The sequence below is a fragment of the Sodiomyces alcalophilus genome (assembly GCF_042370955.1).
Source record: "Sodiomyces alcalophilus JCM 7366 unplaced genomic scaffold ACRALscaffold_1, whole genome shotgun sequence".
Lineage (NCBI taxonomy): Eukaryota > Fungi > Ascomycota > Sordariomycetes > Glomerellales > Plectosphaerellaceae > Sodiomyces > Sodiomyces alcalophilus.
In genome coordinates, this window is record NW_027263532.1 from 1,840,708 (window position 1) to 1,863,698 (window position 22,991).

Sequence of the window (22,991 nt, forward strand, 5' to 3'; positions counted from 1 at the left end):
TGGAAAGAGGACAACCACCATGAGAGTTTATCGTATCGCATTTGTACTCGACTAGTGTTGACGCTTTGCCGCTTAGAATTTGATCTTGGTGCCCTGGAATGTGGCAGCCCGTTGTTCTGCTTCCTTCTTCTTCTTCGCTTGCCAGCTGGGATGCAGCGGACCCTCCTTCTCCTTTGCCTTTGAATCGGCCGGCCTGCCGAACTTCCCGCCTGTCGTCCCGTTGGCACCCTGTCCCGGCTTTTCCCTCTGTCCGGCGGCCGACAGCGGGTTGGAGATGCCCTTCTTCCAGGGCTTCCGTCCGGTATCTCCGCCATCCACCGCGCCCCTCTTCATATCCCATCCATGATCTCTGCCGGCCTTTCGTTTCTCCTTTTCCGCCATCTTCCGAACGTGCTTTGCCTTTTCGCCGAATTTGCGCTCGGCAATGGCCTGTCGTTGGCGCTGGCCCAGGCGCTTCTTGCGCGGCGCAACGTCGACGTCGGAGGCCGACTCGGAGCCGGAGAAATACCCGCCCATGAGTGAGGGGAGAAAGGTCGTGGTCGTGGGCGTTGAAGTGGATCGTTTTTCTCCTTTGGTCTTCTTGGCCGCAGGTTTGGGAGGCGGCGGGGAGGGCGAAGGTGCAGAGGCCGAGGAGACAGAACCCGAGCTCATGCTCTGCCCATCTCCGTCAGAATCGCCAAAGTCGCTCTCGATATCGCCAAGGTCGTCCGATTCGTCACTTTCGTCTTCCGCATCGTTCGCATCGTCGTCCGGAGGTGCATTGAGAAGAGCGGCGTATTTTGCCCTCAGCTCCTCTGCGTCCTCTTCTTCCCTTTCTTCTTCGGAGTCGCCAACAAGCTCGTCGTACTTGGATAAGAGTGCCTCTTCCTGATCACTGGCAACATCGTCGCTCTCTTCGACGCTGCCGCCCTGCCCTTCACCTTCGCCGGGCTTATCCGCATCTTCGTCGCTGAACCCCAAGAAGCTCGAATGGTCGTCATCCTCCTCCTCGTGCGCATCGACCACTTTGCCCTTCTTCGTGCCGGGCGCGTCGGGATTATCCTTGGATCGAACGGAACTGCCGGGGCGTTCTGTTTGTGCTTCCGGCAAACCGTCCTCGGTGGAGTTTTGGGCATCCGAACTCTTCTGCTTTTTCCGCTTCTTCTTTTCGGGTATCGGTAGTTCCAGCTCGAGGCACACCCCATTGACGGCTTGCTCTATGACGTCTCGGACCTCTGGGGAATTATATAGTGCGCTAGTCACATTGTGCATGGATATTCTGTCTTCTTCAGACAAATCCAACTTGGGAGGCCCTTGCTTTATGTAGTCGGGGATGGCGGGGTGACTGGCGATGGCGTTGATCTTTCCCAACGAAGCTGCAAGATGTGCTTGGGCGGTTTGTCGGAGGTCGAGAGCCTAAAGAGTCGACAGAGAGTCTTCATGTCAGTAATTGGCTGAACTCCATGGGCCGCCGTGAATACCACGCACCTTGAGGACTACAACCTCGCGCTGAAGTCGCTGGATCTTCTCTGGATTTTTCTTGTCGCGCTGGAGACGCTTGCCCAGACGCTGTCGCTCGAGTCCCTTGGCGGCCTTGATGGCCCGGAACAGCTCCTGCTGATACTCGGCGAGCTTCTTCTCGAGGTCATTCTCGGCACTTCTTTTACGCTTCGACATTGTCGTGGGAATAGTCGTCACAAGCTGTGATCCCGAGTGCTGTTACTTGCGTGGGAGGAAGGAAGAAGAAAAAAAGTGGTCCATCCGTTGATAAGCAGTGACCCGACCCATTGATAAGGTATAGTGGGGCCGGGCGATAAAGTCACGGTACTTCGTAGGTACGGTTCGGGTACCTCACAGTGCCGTCCGCGGAACCATCCCGCACTCCATTGGCGCAGGTGGGCATGGTGCTTCTCATAGAAATTCCCCCTTCCCGAACAGATCAGAAATTCAAGCCCGGGAACTAATCTGCTGTCGATATTATCTCACGGCGAATTAGTAGACCATGTGTGACCTGGGCTATTTTATGCGTGCCAAGTTGAAGCAAAGTTGCCGAGGCGGCCTCCATCCACCACAATGACAGCACCGTTGCAGTACGCGCCAGCCCTTGACGCCAAGTAGAGAAGAACGCCAGCCATGTCCTGCTCGTCTCCCATCCGTTGCATTGGTACCATGCTCTTTGGAATTTCATTCGCATCCTCGGTGTACATTTTGACAATAGGGGCCGCCATTTCGCTGGGAAACACTATAATCCCGTCAGCTCGAACACGCTTGTGGGCCGCATGGGCCGTGGGAAAGAAAGCGCCATGAGTGGCGGATGACCGGCCCATCGGGAACTTACGTCCAGGGGCGATGCAATTGGAACGAATATTCCACTGAGGCAAGATGCTCGAGAGGTGCTTGGATAGTAGCGTGACGGCCGCTTTGGACTGGCCATACGCCCAACCACCCGGGGCTACCTTGTTGAATGCGCCGATGGAACTGGTGGTGATGACCTGCGCGGTCTGCGGGACGTTTCCCTTCTTGTTGCCTAAGTCCAGCAACTCCAGGAACGCCATGGCTGTGTACCATACCGATGAGACATTGACGTCGAAAACGCGCGTGTAGTCTTCTTTGGCATGGTTGAAATTCTGATCCGCCCACTCGGCAGCGGTCATTTCTGGCGTGGGGCCCTTCACCTGGGGCCCTCCGATACCAGCGTTACAGACGAGGAGGTTCAAATACCCTACGTCGCGCTTTACGGTGGCGGCAGCTTGCTTGAGGCTTTCTTTGGAGCTGACGTCGCACGTCAAGGGGATAACGTTTGGTCCGATGGCCGCAGCGGCTTCTTTCAGAACCTGGTCGCGCCGGCCGAAAATGTAGACCTTGTCCGCACCGTTGGTTGCAAGCGCAGTAGCGATCATACGACCGATGCCTGCGTGTGGCCATTGTAAGCATCTCCCCAATAGGTTGTCCGGCGGGGAGCCATCTCACCTGAACCGCCCCCTGTGACGAGGGCGACTAGTCCGCTCGCAGAGAAGAGGCGACCAACCTGAAGTGACGAGACATTGCCTTGGGACGAGCTCTCAGACGAAGCGTTCGGGGCCATTGCAAAGATTGATGAAGATGAGCTTTTTATTGTATTTACGATTTTGTGTCTGCTTGGAAGACGCAGAGTGGGTGCGGCGGGTTGTAGGATGGGATGTAAATCAAGGCGATCCCCGGCCCTCTCCTCACTTTGCACCAGATCCTCGAGTAAAGCTCCGCCAGTCTATTCTACGTGGAGTAGGTAGGTAGCTTGGTAAAACCAGGTATCAGACCATTCAAGCGCTAGAAATTGACTACTTCGTAGATCATTGATTACGCCGATACCTAACAGTTGCGGCTTCTGGTCGAAGGCACGGAGATCATAGGTACGAGGTACATATTTACAACTGGGAAACTGAGCGTGGGGCTTTTATGCTGGCTGAATTTCGGTTAATAATGTTCAATAATGTGTTTGCCATGCCCCTCCTTTGTGCTTGGCCGTGGGGTTCGTCTCCACATATTACGTCTTGTACTGGGTACAGCCAGCTGTTCTGAGGACCTACGAAGCCCACCAGGCTGAAGGACTCCAGGCGATAATGAACCAGCAAGGCTGCACCAAATGCGCGTGGTGATCTCCTGCGCACCGCCAACATTTATTCCTCCCCGCCTCCCCGCCTTCCTTCTCCTCGTTCCCCATCCCTTCTTTCCTTGAAGATATGATCATTGGAGCGAGGAAAAGAAGGCCGAAATGGATGGAGACTGGGATCAGGTACGCGAACCATTCCCGCCCTTCCCCGCTCCCCTCAGCTGGAGCTGTATTGCGTCCACGCTGGGATGTGTCCTGCGCATCGCTATCATGGCCGATTGTTGTTTTCGAGGCCATTTATGCTGACCTTTGCCTTCGCACACCCGTCTCTTTAGGTCGCGCGTATTCCCTTCCCGCCCCCGGGGGTCCGCGCCATGGCCACACCCGTAACGGCCATGTCGTTTGATCCTCAGCAAGAGCTCTTGTGGACAGGGAATGATTACGTGAGGAAGAGTGCCTCGCTAGTCGGCTTTCGATAGCTCTCCTCTGACGAGATTGCAGGGCCGGGTCATGTCCTTCTACGGCAGCGAATTCCAGAGATACACCTCCTTCAAGGCCTACACCACCCACGGCGACGTGAAGCAAATCCTCGTCAACGACAAGGGCGTCATTGCGCTTGGCTCTCGCGATATCCATATGGCCTCAAGGCGAGGGCCCCCGATCTGGCATATACAGTAGGCAGATTCTCAGCGTCCGCCTCCTTGGAGGAACTTCTTTCGTCTGACTGGTTTCTGTGCAGGCACGATAATATGAAGGACCTACAATGTATGAGTTTTACGTCCAAAAGCCAAACGGAAATCCTGGTAGCCGGGTACCAGGAGAAGATGTTCGTCATCGATGTCAACAAGGGCGAAATTACCAAGGAGGTTCTGTCTACCCGGGTTGCTCTCCTGCTTCCTGCTGGGAAACCCCGTCGGTGTGCACGCGAGAATGTTCATGTACTGACCGGTACTAGATACCCACCACACACTCGTATAAAATCATGAAGAAGAGCCGATATATATGCGCAGCGACTAAGGATGGCCTGATCGACATGATCGACCCAGCCAATTTTTCCATCGTCCGGAGCTGGAAGGCCCACTCGGCCCTCATCAGCGACATGGACGCCCAGCACGATTTCATCGTGACTTGCGGATTCTCGCTTCGGCAGAGCCAGTCCTACGTGCCGGACCCATTCTTGAACGTCTTCGACATTAAGCGCATGACGCCAATGCCACCCATACCGTTCCCTGCTGGGGGCGCCTTTGTCAGAATGCATCCGCGCATGTCAACCACCAGCATCATCATGTCCCAGACCGGCCAGATGCACGTCGTCGATTTGATGAACCCACATACCAGCAACGTTCGGCAGGTCAATGTTGTCAGCTCTCTGGTCACCATGTTCGAAATTGCCTTCTCGGGAGAAGCCATCGCCATCGCAGATTCGGCGTCGCAGATTCACCTTTGGGGATCACCCTCCAAACTGCGCTTTGTCGATTTTGCTCAACCTTGCGCGTTTGCCACCCCGGAGGCGCCTCATCCCACCATCGAGTGGACCTCCGAGACGTGAGTCGGGTTCTTGTGTTCGCCTTATGAGCGGAGTGCGATTTTTGTTAACTTTTTGTAACTGACGCCGGTTCCAGCCCACTCAACTACATCGGTATGCCTCACTATCGCGAGGTTCTGCTTTCGGCGTGGCCGGACATGATATCCGACGTGGGAGCCCCTCCGCCGACCATTGACCCGCAGTTCCTCGCGACGCTGAAAGCAACGGATTTCGGTCTGTACGGACCCAACACCCGAGGTCTCCGGCGGAACCAGGTAGAAGATACGCGCAAGGCCGACAAGACGACGACTGTTGGGATCCAGGCCCCCAAATTTCTCAGTGAGAAGGCTAGAGAATCTGCCAAGGCGGCTGGCAAGACGATGGGCTCCGAGGAAGGGGTCGATGATGTGGCGGACACGTTGGCCAAGTTGGCCGAGGCCGATCGCAAGTCGGAATGCCCGCCCATGTACTGCAATGTTGAGATCAGGTACAGCAAATTTGGCGTGGACGATTTCGACTTTGGGTAAGCCAGCATACCATTCCGGACGGGACATTCATCTTACTTACGCCTCCAGGTTCTATAACAAGACGCCATACTCTGGACTGGAGATTCACATTGCCAATTCTTATGCCAACTCGCTCCTCCAGGTCATGCATTTTACCCCTCTTATACGAAACCTGGCGCTCCAGCATACGGCAACGTCGTGTATTTCTGAAGATTGCCTGCTTTGTGAAATGGGATTCCTATTCGACATGTTGAAAAAGGCCGAAGGCTCTATATGCCAGGCGACCAATCTGCTAAAGACGCTCAGCCAACAGCCACAAGGTCCGACTGCCCCCTCCTGAACGTGCACGTCGCGCCATGCTAATGTTGAGTATAGCTGCGAATCTCGGTCTTCTCGAAGAAGACCTGAATAATACTTCACTTCCGGCCATGTTGCAACGATTGGCACGGTTCCTCCTCGACAGAATCGTCGACAATTTCCGGCTGCAGTCAACTGGTCCGAATCTAATGCAACAGGTTTGCTGCCATTCTCCGCTCCATTAGTCTGAACCGAGCTGATGTTGTCTGCTCTAGGCGGTGCAAACATCTGCCACCGAGTCTATCCGATGCATGAACTGTCGGAGCGAATACACGCGACCTGGCCCGACCAACGTGACCGAGCTGATTTATCCAGCGGCGGTGAGTGCTGCACCCTGCAGAGCATTGAGGTTTCGGCGATTGCTAACAAATAGTCTTATTCCGCCGCGCGCCATAGAAGACGACGATACGGAACCAGAAGGCGCCGAGAGTGACCTTCTCGCAGGTCCTGAAGCTGAGCGTCGAACGCGAGTTGCCGTCCAAAGGATGGTGTCCGCAATGCCAGCGCTACCAGCCCAACGCCTCCAGGAAGACTATAGCGACAGTGCCCGCAGTTTTTATGATCAACGCAGCCATCAAGACGGCTGAACACCGGAGGCTCTGGGCCACGCCGGGTTTCCTCCCCGAGGAAATCGGTGTCATCGTGGACCACGGCCAGTTCTTCTGCTATGAAGGAGAAGACCTGAACCTCCACCTCCAGCGAGGCATTCATAACATTACGGTATACTCCCTGGTAGGGATGGCCTTGGATATCGATTCTACTGCGGGGCAAAAGTCGCACTTGGTTGGCATGGTGAACGGTATGCCCGCAGATGTCCCGTCTTCTCTGGAAGCCAAAGCTGATAGATTATGCAGTGGCGCATTCGCGACCGGAAGCTCCCAAGTCGAGCCAGTGGCACCTGTTCAATGACTTCTTGGTCCGACCGGTCAGCCCGAGCGAGGCGCTTTCGTTCAACGAGAATTGGAAGATGCCGGCCGTTATTAGCTATCAGATCAAGGATGCGAACAACAAAATGGACACGTCCTGGAAGGAGAATATTGATACGTCTCTCTTGTATAGGGAGTCGGGGTGTGTTCTTTTCCTTTCTCTTTCCTCTTTCTTTTCCGCGTAGCTAACGGATCATCAGCATCACGCCCATACACAAGACATATCGGACCTTGGATCGCGCCACGGAGACACCTGGCCCTAAGACGATCGTCGCGCTCGATACCGAATTTGTGGCAATCCGTCAACCGGAAATTGAGATGAATTCGGAAGGCGAGAGGGAGACTATCCGACCCAAAGTGTACGCTCTGGCCAGAGTATCTCTAGTTCGTGGCAGCGGCGAGAACGAGGGAGAACCCTTTGTCGACGACTACATTGCGATTCGAGAACCTATTGTCGACTACCTGACTGCGTTCTCAGGCATCACAGCAGACGACCTCAACCCCCGCTCGTCCAAGCATCATCTGGTTCCCCTCAAGGTTGCGTACAAGAAGCTCTGGATACTCGTCAACCTGGGCTGCAAGTTCCTCGGGCATGGCCTGAAACAAGACTTCCGCGTCATGAACATTTATATCCCGAAGTCTCAGGTCATCGACACCATCGAGCTATATTATCTGCACACGCGTCTCCGGAAGCTGTCTCTGGCGTTTCTGGCATGGGTCGTCTTGCGGGAGAACATCCAGAAGGAAACGCACGACTCGATTGAGGACTCGGGGACGGCTTTGAGACTGTACCGGAAGTACCAGGAGTTACTTGCGGCCGGCGTCTGGGAGCAGACATTGCATGACATTTACAACACGGGAAAGGAGGTTGGTTTCAGGCCGCCTAAACGAGAGGGCGAAGAAATCCGGAGGACAGAAACACCTCCGTTACCTATCGAAGGTGGTCCCGGGCCAACGACGCCGGCAAGACGGCCGCCAGTGGCCGGGGGTCCGTTCCTGACACCAGGGAGGGGCTCGCCGTTCAGTTAAACACGCGCATATGTGGATGCGCCATGAATACAATCACGAATGCACAAGAAATCGGCCCGTTGAATTGTGTCTGTGAAGGAGTCTGGGCAAATCTTGACCCCCGACGTATAGCGCCTGGAACTACCCAGATTCTCAACAGTTCGATGCCATCGTATTGCACGGCGTTTGGTATGCATGTCCCGGAGTCCACCATGATTCCATCCCTGTGATAGTGTTCCCACATGAAAAATCATTTTGGACACACCTCACATCTGCGCGAAGGGCGTAGACCCGACTAAAGCTCTGGCCAAGGAGCCCTCTAGGTATCCAGCATCCCCAACGAGACGGGTTCAAACATGAATGTCGTAAGAAGATCGGGATATCGTTGTCCCGCGCCGTGAATTAAGTACCTTACGTAAGTAAATTTTGCGAATGATTGTAGGGACTCTACTCACCAAGGCAAGGAACCCCAAGGTAATCACTCGGTCATTTCAGCTCTCATGATGGTATGCGACCTGACCAAAGTTCCCGACTTTTCAACACAACTATTTTCTCTTCCTTAATCGACCAAGCGATTGCCGGTTCCCGATGCATCCCTCGAACAGCACCCCGTAACAGAATACCCTTCATGTTCCTCCAACACGCCCAAGCCTTGAGACGAAAGCAAATACCCCGCGCCATCCATCGGTGACGTATTACTCTGTACGTCTTGGTCGCGATAGGCCGCCGTCTACCCTCGCTTGCCACTGGAATCCCTCGCCCTTCAGTTGTGCTTCTGGGCCGCGCTGTCCTGTCATGACGAATGTTTCTAAAACATCTTGATCTTACTACTGCTCTTCGCCCTGCGTACCTCCCGGACGAGGCATTGCTTTTCGTTCAGGATAACGTGGGCCTGTACGAGGGGTATGTCTCTCTGATCTGCATCGTGTCCCTGCCTACTATCCGCTGGTATAGAGTCCAGACGCTGACTTGCTATATAGCAAGTACAAGTTGCCGAAACAACAGAATGGACAAGTCTATCTCACCTCCCATCGCATCTGCTACGTCGACAAAGAAGAACCGCGAAAATATTCAGTTGCCCTCGACCTGAAAGATGTCGATCGGTACGAGTTCTACGCAGGGTTCTTGAAGTCCTCGCCCAAGGTTACCCTTGTGCCGAAGCCACTGAAGAGGTCGTCTCTTTACACCAGAGCCTCCACTGGTTCCCCAGGTCGCGCCGAAGGCCCCTACCACGCATCGCCGAAGCCTCCATCTTTCGCAAATGCTACTTGGGTTTGCACTATATGCACCTTCTCGAATTCTGTGCCTTCGAACTTCGATCCTACGACTGCCAATGTCCATACACCTTTGCCACCCTGCCTGGCCTGTGGTATCAAGCCGACTTTAGCTCACGTGCTGAAGGCGACTATATCCAACGCGACAAATAGGCCGTCAGCGCCCACAAGCCCCGTACCGTCCACGAACCCCGGAACCACGACGTTTACTTCCCGAGCAGAGAATTCCCATGGATCAACCACCCCATCTGGTGTACTTAGTAGCGCCGATCCGTCACCAGACGCGAATTCTCGGTTTCAGTGCCCGCGATGCACTTTCCTCAACCACCCATCCCTCCTATCGTGTGAAATCTGTGGTGCTCCATTGCTCTCGCAAAGCAGTGCCCCTCCGAGAGTCCAAGGGGAACCCCTGAGGACGGAGTCCCCAGGACCCGTGCGCAACCACTCCACTCGGCCGGAGACGGTCGAGAGCATCAAGATCTCGTTTCGAGGTGGCGGCGAGAAGATATTCCACGAACGTCTCAAGGGGTCCATGACCCAGCGCAAGTGGCTGCTGCAAGGCGCCCCACCGGTACCCAAAAGCACGCGGACTATTGACGAGACCGGCGCCATCGTTCACGCGCCTGCTGGGGGAGGACCAGAACGGAAGAAAGGGGTGGGTATTGCCGGGCTGGAGCAGCGAGGACTGGACATACGCAAGAATAATGAGGTCATGATCGGAAGTGCCTTTGAGGACCTGGATACCCTCATGGCTTCGGCCAAGGAGATCGTGGAGTTGGCCGAGAGATTTGCGCGGCAAGTGAATGGCGGGAATGGCGCCGCGGCCTCCGAAGCCAACGCCGTCCTGGCCGAATCGGCGAGCCAGCTCGGATTAGTGACGACCAAGGACATCGTGGGCGGCAGCAGCTCGGAGACGCTGTACCTCTCCGAACTGGCCCGCAACCTTGCCGAGTTTTTGACGGACGACGCCAGAGGCGTGCTCAGGAAGGCCGGAGGGATCATCAACTTTGTCGACCTCTGGGCCATGTTCAACCGCGCCCGCGGTGGCGTCGAACTGGTGAGCCCGAACGATTTCGAAAAAGCGGCCCGGATGTGGGAGTCTCTCAAACTCCCGGTCCGGCTAAGGACATTCAAGAGTGGCGTCATGGTGGTCCAGAGCAGCGACCGCACCGACGAGACCACGATCAAGGCCCTCCGTTCCTGGCTCGCCGATCTCCGAGAGTTTCCACCCGACAAGGAAGTGCCCTGGGACTGGCACCGGTTCGGCCGTGGCGTCACGGCGCGCGACGCGGCAGAGCGATTCGGATGGAGCATCGCGGTGGCTGAGGAAGAGCTCGAGATGGCCGAAGAGCGCGGTGTTCTCTGCCGAGAGGAGGGAGTCGAAGGCCTCAAGTTTTGGGAGAACTTCCTCGACCCAGGCGGGGCTACGCGCAAGTCGCGAGAAAAGCCACCATCAGAACAAGACCAGATCACAAAGGCACTGAGGGAAGCAGGGTTTCTTTGACCCGCATAAACTCTCATCGATACAATTAGGTATTTGTCATTACACCCGCTGGGCGCCTCATTATATAACATCTATGTGCTTTTATCCCTCGCAAGCTCTATGCAGGCGTACCTTTATATCGCTCGCCGATCTATCAACTGACCATGATATCTTTTCCTTCCAGAGAGGCGTGTCGCGTGCAAAACCATCCTGTAACCAACCCACGCTCTATAATACAAAAAAAAAAAACAGATTTCCGGGCCATCAAACAACGTAATTTGATACAACTCAAACCAACTTCTCCATCAGGCTTCTCCTGATCTTCATGTTGACCACACCGCCGACGCCATAGGCTGGGACAATACGCCCAATTCGTGCTGCCACGCTGACGCCCCAGTTCTTCTTTATTGCAACCCATCGGTCTCGTACCGACACCTTCCCTTGCTCGCCACTTGGCCTGTTATATAGGTCCAGACCAAGTAGATGCAGGGGGGTGCTCAGCGTCTGTATAGCGGCCGGAGCGACAAACTGCGCGACCGTCACGCCGTCTATCCGTTTTTTGAAGTCGTCTCTCATACGGTCGTTGAGCCACGGACCTAGGACCGGGGACACGTTGAAGCCCGAGAAGACAGTGATGCAGTCGCGAAGCGCAAACAAGATGTACGACGCCATCGGGACAGGACGAGGAACGACGCCGGGGGGCCCGAACATGCGGACGAAGACTTGGTCCTTGTATATGCACAGGCCGATGTTGGTGGTTGAGGACGCGACGAACTTGGCGGTCCCGGCGGTTACGGTTGTCGCGGGCCGGTTCGAAGTTGTGGAGGACATGGTGTCGATGGTGTTGGCGGTGAGGTAGGTTCCGCCGTAGAGCATGAAGATGAGGGCGGTGGGTTTGGAGAAGAGGAAGGCTCGGGGGCGGCGGAAGAAGTCCCGGAACGAAGACTTGATGGACTCGGCGACACTTTGGCGGCCGGAAGCGTTTTCCATGATGGACCTATTTCCCGGAGCTGTCAATATCGTGCGTTTGCGAGGGCAACTTGGGAGAAGCACGACTCTGGAGCGATCTACTTACCGGTCAATGATGGCGATGATGGGAGCCACTAGAGAAGCAGAGCCCGCGGCGCTCACGGCGTCGGCGCCTAGGCGGAAGCCGAGATTCTTGGTGTTCCATTTTTGCTTTGCTCGCTCCTTGACTTGGACGCCCGGGGACGCGGCTGCCAACCGGCCGGACGAATCTGCCGGTTGTCTGCTGTCGGAGGTGTCTGTCATTGTGGCGGGTTGAAGCTGAGCTTGGGATGGATTGTACAGCTGAGGTGTCTTTCGTTCGAGCAGGGCCACGTCGATGCGCCGAATGTTGACTTTGGCTGGTGGAATTCGGGCGTTTAGGGGAGGCAGAGGTGACAATTCATGGGCGGCGGAGCCAGAGTCATGACTTTGGCTTGGGTATAATATAGGCGAGCTGGGCTGTCGCAAACTCAACCATTGAGGCGAATCAATGTCGGATCAATTGGGTGTGATCTCGAGGTTTTGGTACGTTCGATCCATTGGGGGGAGAGAAAGATGAAGACCCTGACGACGGTCAATGTAAATATTGATATTTTGACCGACAAAAACGGAGGTACATATGTACATACTTCGTATGTACGAACATATGGGGCCATGATGACATAAGTGTGGCTTTTCAAAGTGTCAAGGCGAGACATGGACCGACATTAAAGTGGGTCTTCACATGTGGAATTACATAATTCACGTGTTTATGAGTCAGTGAAACCCGAAATCGGATCCAGTTCACGGCAAGATTTGCCAAAACGCGGAGAGTCCGAGTGGAGATTACGTAAGAGGGTCTTGGCAAACGCTAGTCGAGATTTATGTCATGCGACTGAGATTTCTGATTAGTAACATGGAGCGTCAGCTGTCAACATTGAATCTTTCAATCTTCGACCTTATGTATGCGTTCCCGGTCCAGACCGCGCTGTGACGCCCACTACTTTGTAGGTTTGCTGCGGTTTACTCTACTCTCGAACTGACGTTTCCGTCGGGCGTATCCTCTCGACCATGGTCGTGAGACGGTCCACCTTGTCCGCTAGCTCGGCTACCTGCGCAGCTAAGGACTTTGTGGCTTCCATCACTTCGTCTTCGTGTCCTGTGGCAGGCCTGGACGGGAGCAATCCCGGTGGATAAGATGGTGAGGGCCGCTCCAGGGCTGGGCGGGTCCTCTGTGCGGGGTTGGCGGGCGCCGGGCGCGGACCTCCAAAGACGGCGGACCCACCGGGCCGGATACGACGGCGGATCAACTCGTAGAGCTCGATGATGCCGACGATGGGCAGGTGGGTGGCGCGCAGGAAGAGGATGCGGCCGGCGCGGAACTTGTTGTCGGAATGGACAAAGAGGCGAAGCGGCCGGAAGATGACGAGGGCGAGGAGATTGAACGGCGGATAAAAGTGGGTGAGGCGGTTGCTCGTCGAAGCCTCGAGGACGTAGATGCTGTAGATGAAGAGGTACTCCTCGCGGGCGTGGGTGATGACGCGCGAGAAGGAGTTGGAGAGCATACCGGTGAGCGAGCCCATGAGCAGGATGGACGAGAGGGTGATGAAGACGATCATGAGGGGCGGGCCGAAGAGGGGGTCGATGTCGCGCATAATCTCGAAGCCGACGGAGCTGGAGCCGAAGAAGATCTTGGTCAGGTTCATGGCCATGTGGGGGAGGGCGTACTTTTCCCTGCCGACGAGGGAGAAGGTGGTCAGGAAGCCGAGGTAGATGATGACGACGAGGACCATGAACTTGATAAAGTCCTTGGCCATCTCCTTGAGGCAGGGGATCAGCGTGCCCCAGTAGGGCGACAGGCTGAGGATGGAGCAGATGCGCGGCACCATGAAGAGGGCTTCCAGGGAGAAGACGTCGAAGGCGAGGGCGGCGATGGCGACATTGTTGGTCGCGAGTCCGATGATGCCTTGTGTTGGTAAGTTTTGTGACGGCGACAAGCGGGGAAAAAAGGCCAAGGGTCACTTACGCAGAACCGCAAAGGAAATGCCGATGCCTATCATGATCATATCGAACATGTTCCAAATGTCGGCAGTATAAAAGATGGAACCGGCATCGATCCATGCACTCAACTCGTCGTAGAAAAACGCGGCCAGCCACACGTAGAGGGCAATCTCGGTACCGGAAATCCTGGCGGGATCCTTCTCCCCGAGCAGGACGGCATAGTACAGGCACAGGAAGACGGAGAAGAAGAAGACCTCCCAGGCCTTGAGGTAGCGGGGCACCCTCAGGCGAGAAAAGGGGTCGGCGGTGCGCACGTTGTAGAAGCGATGCTTCTTCTCGGCCTTGACGGACAGGGTGTCCCAGAAGATGATGTCGCCGTTCCAGATGCCGGTGATGATCTTCTGGACGAGGTGCTGGCCCAGGAAGCGCTTGGCGCCGGCGACGGCGGCGATTTCCAGGGCGTTGAGGGAGATGAAGGGCGCCGTGGGGTCGTCGTCGGCCTCGGGGTGGTCCGGGTCGTCGGGGTCCACGTGGAAGCTCATGGTGAGCTTGGACAGGGAGGACAGGAGCTGGTACCGCTTCGCGGTGCTGCCGGGCGGAGCTGGCCCGGAGCGTCGGGAGCCGGAGCGGCTGGGTGACGGCAGTAGGGGCGACCGCTCGGAGGACTCCTCGTCCCATTCGCCATTGGCAGGCGCGTCCTGGGCCTCTTTGGGGTCGGGGATCTCGTAGAGGCAAAAGTCGACGGCTTCCCGCTCGGAGAGGCGGGTTAAGAACCTCCAGGCCACAATTTCGCAGGCGTTGGAGCGGGTCTCGGCCAGGCCTTGGCTGTACTCGTCATGGTCCGCGGCGTAGTGCCACTTGAGTGCGCTACAAATAGAAGAGGCATCAATAGGTGTGCCGCGGTGGTGACGTGCGCATCAGGGGTCAAGATGAGGCGGGCAAGACTGACAGCAGGGCATTTACAATGGCGGGATTGGTGCAGGTCAAGTTGAGGTGGTCCACTAGCATCCGCAAGCCATCACCGGCCGAGGTGGTCCTGAGCTGTTCAAAGGTACTGGGCAGCTGGATGGCGCCGGAGATGTAGCTGTGGTGGGTGACAGGCGAGAAGGAACGCGATGTTAGTTGCCGCTCCGCGTCATGAGACTGGTTACGGGGTGCGGAGGGCTCGACTCACACGGAGACCTTCTTGATGACCTCGCGGAATGAGTCGTTGGGCTCAATGGCGGGCATGTCGTAGGCGTCCGAGTTTGTGTTCATTGTCATGGGACTGGGATCACGGGCCGGGGCCGCAGCCCGGGAGCGGACGCGGATGGGCATTGGCTTAGTGAGGGTACTGAGGGATTGCTGGGAGGGTGATGAGATCTATACGGGCAGAGATTGGTGAAGGTTCCAATTCATTAAGATCTGGGAGGACGTATCTAGTTGTAATGACGGAGTAGTTGAGCTGGGTAGGTGAATGCTATGGCGGAGCCCGTTCAGGTTCAGGGGCTGGTCACGCGGGGCGAGCGAGGGTAGACTAACCTTAATCAGTGGATCGCCTAGCGGTCGTAGCGCCGGTCTAGCCTAGTAGCGCCTAGTTAATTTGGGATAAGGCAAGGGGTCAAGTCGTTAATGAGCCTATTGAAGTAGGGGGCAGTCCAACCTGCAGAACACCATGACCACTTTTGGATCCTTACCAACAGTCATGAAGCCCGTCGACTATCAAGTCGTCCGGTAAGCGCAGAATAAAGCCTCATTACCCCCGTGTCGTCTTAGTGGGGTTCAGTCACGGTCCGATTCATGGGACAAGCTGCAACGGCACGACAAGGTGTTTTCCAATGGGTCACTTGAATCCAAGTCCAGGCTATCGCCTCTGTTCTGTGGCTCTATCAACAAGAGACCATGCTGTATAGTCAAGCACGCACGCGCGGTAGTAGGAGTCAGTTCCGGGTCAGGAATGGAGATGTCGGCGTGTGGTATCAATTCGGTGTATGTGCTTTCAAAAGCACTATGATTTTCTGCTTCCCGTCGCGGTTTGTAGAAGAGCGTAGCAGAGGCACTAGAACTCTTGACCAAGTGACAATATGAATAAATGAATGAATATGCGCCATGTAAGTGTACCCGTTAAGTTCAAGTAGACCTTGAGGATAAGTCCTCATTTTTTTGCCTGAATGAAATCGTGGGATCCGTTAACTTCCAGATGATGTGCCTAGAAGCAGTTTCGTAGGAGATGCACCGAGTAGGCTATAGGTACATTACATAAGCGGCAATACGCAGTCGTCATTGGACACGGCCGCTGCAGATTTATGCAGGTTCGTCTAAACAATGCCTCCGTCCCTATCTACCCACCGTTACGAATTAAACGGTGCCTGTACCGTACGTACCGTACCTACGCTAGGAAACGCACGTAAAGGTACTCTCCCTACCGTCTAAATTAATCCACCACGTCGAGTTGCCGTCTTACCGCCTCTCTATTACTTCGTATTGCATAACACAGAGCACACAACGTCCAAATCCAATATATTCGTGGCCAGTCAACTGTCAGCCTCGGACCCGGCTGGAAATGATGCTGACTGACGATTTACCGTGGACAACGTCGCGTCGTTGTCCAGGTGCCCAGCCAGCCCAGCCAGCCCAGCCTCCGCCTCCACACCATTTTACGCGCCCAGTCCAATAATCATAAGGCACACCGCACCGGTAACACGGGCTGATTTCCTGGCAAAGAAAAGACGGGGAACGAATGTCGCGGAGGACGTATTTTCATACGATATTTCCCTCCACTTGGATCCCCAGACGCGGTCTTGCTGGCGGGAATACTTATCGTGACGCCAATTCTTTTTTCTCCAGCCTCTGAACCTTGGACTCTTCCCCTCCTCTCGTCTCGTCTTACCTTAATTCCATCATATTTTTCCCTCTCGACGATTTTTCGTTACCTCCCTCTGCAACCACACGTTAATAACCCTCGCGACGTGCCTCATACTCGATTGGAAATAGGCTAAAGCCTACACCCATACCAACCATCGTGCGAAAGACCAATTCGGCCGTTCATCTGAAAAACACCACTCTCCAACGCGAAACTGCCACGAGCTGGTGCAGGGCTGGCGTCTCTCTTCCACCAACCACCCACCTCAATCACCGGGTCGCCATACCGCCGTCGCAGCCATGCCAGCTCGCAACGACCTTCGCCTCCTGGCGCTCCCGCCCGCTACTACACTCCTCGTACTCTCCAACCTCCTCGCCCATACGAACGCCTATGCTCTCCCGCGACAGACCGCTACCATCCCGCACCGCGAGCTCGACGCCCTTCTCTACTACCCTCCTCTTCCAACCACTGCTCCCTTGTCGCCCTTCGAGCTGCAGAGACGACAACAAGAGAACACCATCTGCGGATACGTCGGCGGGGATCCCAACTTCCCAGCTACGTGCTCGGCCGGTTCACACTGCGTCGTGGCCCAGGGCCTCGGCGTCATCGGGTGCTGTCCGAACGGCAATGGCCCATGCACTGCCGGCATCTTCACCGGTTGCGTCGATGCCAACAGCGGGCCGCAGACCGAGGTGAATCCCTACATGTACACATGCACCGGTTCCAACGTGTGCTATCGGAACATATTCGACGGCGGCAACGTTCAATATGGCTGCGGCTCGGCATCCACTATTGGGGGCACCGTCGCCGCCGCCGCCTCCGGCCGATCCGACGTCTTACCCATCCCCAGCGTCTCGGTATCCCTAACCGCTTCGCCGAGCCTTCTCTCCACCGCCACCGTCCTCGGCACACTTTCACTTTCAAGCGATATAGCCAGCTCAACATCTACCACATCTACTACTACCAGTGCTACTATAACCGCGTCCCAATCGACCGACTCCACCACATTCACCTCTTCATCAACCGACTCGTCGAATTCAGCGACCGCCTCGGCCGATGCCTCAACAGAAGCCCCCGACGCCTCGTCTTCGGGTGGCGTGAACAGGACCGGCGCCATCATTGGCGGCTCCATCAGCGGGGCCGCCGTGCTCCTGGGTGTTCTGGCCGTCATCTTCTTCTGGAGACGGAAGCGACAGAACAAGCGTGAGGGTCCCGGCCCGACCAAGACCACGCAATATGTCAGGTAGGACGATACTCCCTGGGCAAGAGCCCATTTCGCCAAAAAAAAAAAAAAACATGAAAGTGCTGACTGATTTGGTTAGTCCCCTCAGTGGTGGTCCGGATTTTGCTCCCGTCGCCCCCAGCCAAGAAGCCTATGATCAGGGCTACATGTCGCATCATCTCTACGAACACGGCCCTGGCTGTCCGCTGGGTCGGGGATTAGATGGCCCGTTCCATTTTGCCGTCGACTGCCCGCTGGCCAAACCAGTCCCGGGGTCGACCTTGGGGTCAGCGTTCCCTGCACATCCCTTTACATATGGTCCAGGAGGGGAAATCGTGCCGACGAGGCGTGATAGAAATGGGCCAGGTAGGGACGACAGCGGCGCAATATTTGGCGCGGCCGGCACGGCCGACGATCAAGTGCCCCTGAATCACGAGTATCAGGACTTTGCACTGAGGTCCGGTGATGGTCTTGCGCCCATTGACGAGGACTCCCGGCCTACTGCAGCTGTCTATGGTTCAAGATGGAATGCACATATATAGGCAGTGCATCTATAATACTTGGATGTTTGACTTTCAAAAGATGGTCAAGCCTACCGCCAAACTAAGACAATGTGGCCGGACAACCTGTTACCAGGGTCCACGACTGACTTAAGGGATATTGACAATTTGACTGTAATTTACACAACAAACTAGGAAACGTTCCGGACGCTAGAGCGAACGGAAGAACAGAAAGATCAATGGAAGGGAGAAACGGCCACTAGGGCAAATATGCGGGTCTTCCCGGTTCCGGGGCCCCGGGAGTAGTCAAAGGGGCCGGGCCGTTAAAGCGGCGCGTTGAGGTTAGCTAAGCCACTTGGCGCCACTAATTACTCCAGAGATAGGGGGACGTTGGGGCCAGCCGTCTTGGGGCAAACGTCTTCGATGAGAGACGCTTGATCTCTCTCTGTTCATAGTGACAGTGCTGTTCCAAAGGCTTACCCCGACCATCTGTAGAACTTGGAATCTTGCTTTGCCTCGGGGGTACACAACTGACTTTGTGTTACCGTTGTTACAGTTATGTCCTACAACGTACGTACATCGGTCAAACATGGAGATGTGTGTCTCACCGCATACAACGTACATATGTCATCCATCCGTCCGTTCATTGACACCACCTAGGTGCATTGGTCCATTAGCCTCAGCACTCCATACGACCTAGGTAGTCAGACAACCGAGCCCTGGGCCTGGGGTTTGGCGCCGGGCAAGGAACCCCTTCCACCCCGTTGCTATTAGCAGAATGCCAAGCTCCATGATCTGCTTTAGACAATAACAGGCTGGCTGCTTTCTCAACTGCAGATTATAATACGATATAAGTAAGCATGACAAAGTAAAACTTGCCATCTCAGCGCCAACCGTCTTTATGTAAAAGCCGACGACGCGACGTGTTACCAGAAGTCGGTATAGGTTCGACTGCCGTAAGCCGCGACTTCCTTCATTGCGAGCGGAGCGCGCTGTAGGTATTGATCGCCTCGTTTTGCCTCGACCGGGCCGATTTGTCTCGAATTTATGGTCGTTCATTATCCACATGCCTACACAAGAGTCGGCTCGTTGCCTCGAACGCCATGTTTCCTGTTTGCTATGATTATCATTTACTAACATTTTGTTTATGATCTTGTTTATTCGGCGAGTGACCTTGTGCTTGATCATGCTGTGGAGAATAGAGAGTTGGCCGTTTTTTATTGTCGCGTTTCTCCTGTTCCCCTTTTTTCCCCCTTTCCCCCCCCCCCCTTTTCCCCCCTTTCCCTTTTTTTTTCTCTCCTCTTTTGTCTCTATTTTCCCCCTTACACAGGGGCGCCAACTTACATCCCAATAAAGAGCTGGGCCTGGCGCCACTGTCACGGACATAATTTATTAGAGCCAGGGATAGCCTGGGCAGGAGGAGACGATGAGTCTTAGTAGTCACGGAGGAGATTTAATAAGGCTACTGTGTTTAGAAATAGACGGCCGAGTCGGCTCCGGGACTAGTACTAACCGGACCGACTTAGTATAGTGTGACGGGGAGGATCACTGGCGGATAGCCCGAGGTCTCTGGGATGACTTCGAAGAGATTCTCCGAGGTTCTTAGGAGATAGGCTCCGGTTATCTATAAAAAGGTTAGGTAAAGCTGAACTCCTGACTTAGAAGTTCAGCGAACAATTTGACTCTTAATTCGACCCATTGGTTTGACCCTGTTCTTTGTTGTCTTGTAATATCTCTTCACTCTTTACACAGAAAACCCCCGACAGCCACGTACAATCCGTATTTAACGCGACAAGCATATCCGTGCGCCAGTAACAGGAGACGATGCTGGAGATAAACTCTCATGGAGCTATAGACCACAGTATAAAGAGAACGTATTAAAGGCCGTCTGCAATTGGCTATGTAGAGGCAAATCTCCAATCCCAGTGTCCTATTATATTTCGTGGCCATCCATCTACCACTTATCTTCGAAGCGGAGGTCCTCTGCTTCGATGTGCATTTCCTTTTTCAGCCCTGGACCCCGTGCCCTCTCCAGCCACTCGAGTACGCCATGAACTTCCTAAATTTGTAACACCGAGACATAGCCCCTAATCTAGCCCGGACTTGCCTCATGACTCTTCTAAGTTATAGCGACCTCGGTTTCATAGTCTCCATACCAACATTGGCTGCGGAGACCAACATAACGTTCGTGGTGATTGATCAGCGTGCATCCTCGTAGTGAGTTTGGCTTCCTGTGGCACATAGTTTAAGCATCAATGATGCTACTCGTCTGGTCCTGTGTCGAACGTATCTGCCTCCATCGAAACCCAGGGCCCATTTGCGTGAGCAAGTCTAAATCCCCCGAATTCAGTCAGCGGACACCAGGAAACTGTAAGCATAACAGGCTTCCATGGCCGAAGCGCTTGTGTGGCTAAGCCCGCTCTTAACGTGCATTCACAGCCATGCTTGGCTCTCGACTCTTGCCCTATAAGATTATAATAACCGAGCCAAGGACTCGAGTTGCATTGCAGCTTATACTTCGTAAGCTGTAACCAATCTCGAGGGTAGGGAGCTGCCGAAAGCACTGGGCCAAGTTGATAGCCAAGCTAAGCTCTAGATCTGTCAAGCTCTTACAGACTCAAGCTAACTAGGTAGAGACAATGACCGGGTTTGTCATCGTATCTTGGGTCTTGAGTGTCCAAGGTTAATAGTAAAGTCCCAGGGTTCCGCGTTCCAGTCCCGGTGGAAAGGAATAAGATTATAAACCCCGGCCACTCGCCCCGGTTAATTCCCAACAAGGAGATGGGGTAGCTCGTCTCATATGCCGAGGATCTTGGCACCGATCATCCTTCCCGGGGCCCCGCATGGGGCACGGGTGAGGAACTGGAATCAGAGCCAAGAGACGACGTTGTTTTGTGGCTACGGTTGCCACCGGCATGCAGACGATATAATACGTGGCACCGGTCGTTGATGGTCAGATGGATGTGCTCTGGATAAGTGGTCTGTCTCTTCATAATGCCTTGTCATCCTCTGGCCCCGGAGAACATCTAGGAAAAAAACCATCCAAGTCAAAGTGCGCCAGGAGTCCTAACCCCAGAACTTCCCGTTTGTGGGTCTCCCAACGGCAGATCTGGAGCCTAAATCCTGACAGGGCACCATTTATATTATCCGATGAAGAATGATTGGGTGAATTACGCATTTTCTGGAAGTGGTCGTGCCGGAGGAGGTTATGCCGAGACGCAATGAGGAGAAGCTTCTCAAGGAGGGAAGTCAGCAATCTGTAGCCTGGCCATGCTGGCACACTTGATTGGGCTGAGGCTAGGTGGTATATAGCCCTGGGAGTCTGGGGGCCGCGGCACGGCTACCACGACATGGCATCCCGTCCTGTCAGTTTTGCAGTATATATAGGATATAGGCTGTGCGTATGCTTTGACGGTCTCATCTTGATCTTGGAAGTTTGAACGAACAGCACTGCCAGAACCAACTATCCTCTGCTCGTGCTTCTTCTCTCAGCTTCAAGACTCTGAACCACCTTTGCCCAGTGCCTGTGATCGGTGACTAGTCGGCATGGTTTCCCTCGCGGGCCTTGTTACCGCCCTTACGGCGGCGGCTGCCAGTGTCACGGCCCTACCAACGCGCGAGGCGGGGGCTGGCATTCTGGGGCCAAGAGGTAATCTGATACAAGCGAGGCAGTCTCCATTACCGATTGGACCACAGCCCAGCACCGGGACACACGATGGATACTTTTACCAATGGTGGAATGACGCCTGGAGCTCGAACACACCTCATCTCGATGTCGAGCTTCACCTGAATCCAGGCGGTGGTCTCAGTGCGGTATGGAACCAGGACATGACCTTTTACTTTGGGAAAGGCTGGGGCGAGGGCCAGAGTAATCGGAGGTGAGACCAGCCCTAAAGACTCAAATCTCAAGACTACTAGACGTCACAATGGTAGCACCTTGTGATGGCATGGCGAGTGCCCGACTAACACATGTCATTCCAGGGAATTCGAGTACACGGCCCATCTTAACGTTACGTCTGGACTAGCCGTAAGTGCTATTCCCATTTCTTCTACGCCGATTCGTGTTCATCGTGCGTGCATTTTCCATGTGACCCTGGTCTGACTTTGCTGCTACAATAGTTCGTCGGCGTATACGGCTGGACGCGCGACCCGATGATCGAATATTTCATCGTAGAGGACACTAACGTCGAGTTCGGAGACTGGATGCCCCTCATAACCGAAGTCACGACCAGCTTTGGGGTGTACCAAATGTATCGGGAACACATTATTCGTCCCGGCCTTGGGCAACCGATTATACACAAATACTACGCAGTTCGCAAGACGAAGCGGTCGGGAGGGACCATCAATACGGGGGAGATATTCGATGCATGGTCAGCAGTCGGCATGAATCTTAGCCAGCATAGTTTCATGATACTCTCGGTTGAGGGCTGGTATATTAGCCGAGGAAGTGCTGAACTTGAGATCCTGGGAGGACCTGCCTAGTTTACATCTTTTGCAGGTACTAGGCCAGCTGCTATAAGGGGTGTGGGATGCGAGTTGTGAACAGTGAACAGTGCTGTGAGCCGTAAGCTCAACTGTGAGCTGTGAACTGAGAGTTGAGGTTTGAGTATTGTCAAGTTGTACTGAGTGTTCGGTTTCTGGATTGAAGGTATAGATGAGAAAACTGACACGGGGGGGAGGTGATTATTCAGTCTATTACAGACAGAGAGATTCAAAGGCTGATCAACAGCTAGGAGATCATCCCAGGGCTTCCAATGTGAGCACAACTCCAACCTCCAGTATGGTATCAGTG

General features: G+C 54.7%; 9 protein-coding genes across 9 annotated transcripts; 4 read left to right on the top strand and 5 right to left on the bottom strand.

The window, feature by feature from the left end:
* Positions 1–13: 13 nt before the first annotated feature.
* On the bottom strand, positions 14–1,882 carry ACRALDRAFT_1091301 (uncharacterized protein; the record flags this gene model as incomplete). Its single annotated transcript, XM_071019561.1, has 4 exons — positions 14–1,234; positions 1,274–1,395; positions 1,468–1,695; positions 1,835–1,882. The coding sequence occupies 4 exons, from the start codon at positions 1,880–1,882 to the stop codon at positions 73–75; spliced, it is 1,560 nt and encodes a 519-aa protein (XP_070878905.1). The 3' UTR covers positions 14–72.
* ACRALDRAFT_1074006 (uncharacterized protein) lies at positions 1,882–3,245 on the bottom strand. The gene is made up of 3 exons (XM_071018184.1): positions 2,950–3,245; positions 2,318–2,890; positions 1,882–2,221 (listed from the first exon to the last, which is right to left on the bottom strand). The coding sequence occupies exons 1-3, from the start codon at positions 3,062–3,064 to the stop codon at positions 2,001–2,003; spliced, it is 909 nt and encodes a 302-aa protein (XP_070878906.1). The 5' UTR covers positions 3,065–3,245; the 3' UTR covers positions 1,882–2,000.
* A 485-nt stretch (positions 3,246–3,730) lies between these two features.
* Positions 3,731–7,911, top strand: ACRALDRAFT_1027510 (uncharacterized protein; the record flags this gene model as incomplete). Its single annotated transcript, XM_071014821.1, has 10 exons — positions 3,731–3,751; positions 4,070–4,242; positions 4,308–4,434; positions 4,524–5,113; positions 5,191–5,616; positions 5,669–5,919; positions 5,975–6,114; positions 6,353–6,755; positions 6,811–7,028; positions 7,102–7,911. The coding sequence occupies 10 exons, from the start codon at positions 3,731–3,733 to the stop codon at positions 7,909–7,911; spliced, it is 3,159 nt and encodes a 1,052-aa protein (XP_070878907.1).
* Positions 7,912–8,692: 781 nt separating this feature from the next.
* ACRALDRAFT_1026191 (uncharacterized protein) lies at positions 8,693–10,668 on the top strand (the record flags this gene model as incomplete). Its single annotated transcript, XM_071014782.1, has 2 exons — positions 8,693–8,793; positions 8,871–10,668. 2 exons carry the CDS (start codon positions 8,693–8,695, stop codon positions 10,666–10,668), a joined length of 1,899 nt encoding a protein of 632 aa, XP_070878908.1.
* A 267-nt stretch (positions 10,669–10,935) lies between these two features.
* On the bottom strand, positions 10,936–11,919 carry ACRALDRAFT_1067416 (uncharacterized protein; the record flags this gene model as incomplete). Its single annotated transcript, XM_071017445.1, has 2 exons — positions 10,936–11,644; positions 11,723–11,919. The coding sequence occupies 2 exons, from the start codon at positions 11,917–11,919 to the stop codon at positions 10,936–10,938; spliced, it is 906 nt and encodes a 301-aa protein (XP_070878909.1).
* Positions 11,920–12,815: 896 nt separating this feature from the next.
* On the bottom strand, positions 12,816–14,501 carry ACRALDRAFT_1013040 (uncharacterized protein; the record flags this gene model as incomplete). Its single annotated transcript, XM_071014725.1, has 2 exons — positions 12,816–13,600; positions 13,661–14,501. Coding segments are annotated over 2 exons (1,626 nt in total), but the record flags the coding sequence as incomplete, so codon positions are not given.
* Positions 14,502–16,776: 2,275 nt separating this feature from the next.
* On the top strand, positions 16,777–18,632 carry ACRALDRAFT_1079164 (uncharacterized protein; the record flags this gene model as incomplete). Its single annotated transcript, XM_071018870.1, has 2 exons — positions 16,777–17,720; positions 17,800–18,632. 2 exons carry the CDS (start codon positions 16,777–16,779, stop codon positions 18,239–18,241), a joined length of 1,386 nt encoding a protein of 461 aa, XP_070878911.1. The 3' UTR covers positions 18,242–18,632.
* A 2,000-nt stretch (positions 18,633–20,632) lies between these two features.
* Positions 20,633–21,377, bottom strand: ACRALDRAFT_206043 (uncharacterized protein; the record flags this gene model as incomplete). Its single annotated transcript, XM_071021921.1, has 7 exons — positions 20,633–20,643; positions 20,732–20,791; positions 20,817–20,860; positions 20,954–20,994; positions 21,052–21,097; positions 21,140–21,197; positions 21,239–21,377. 7 exons carry the CDS (start codon positions 21,375–21,377, stop codon positions 20,633–20,635), a joined length of 399 nt encoding a protein of 132 aa, XP_070878912.1.
* Positions 21,378–21,745: 368 nt separating this feature from the next.
* ACRALDRAFT_2023992 (glycoside hydrolase family 11 protein) lies at positions 21,746–22,681 on the top strand (the record flags this gene model as incomplete). Its single annotated transcript, XM_071020180.1, has 3 exons — positions 21,746–22,077; positions 22,181–22,226; positions 22,319–22,681. 3 exons carry the CDS (start codon positions 21,746–21,748, stop codon positions 22,679–22,681), a joined length of 741 nt encoding a protein of 246 aa, XP_070878913.1.
* Between the last annotated feature and the right edge of the window lie 310 nt (positions 22,682–22,991).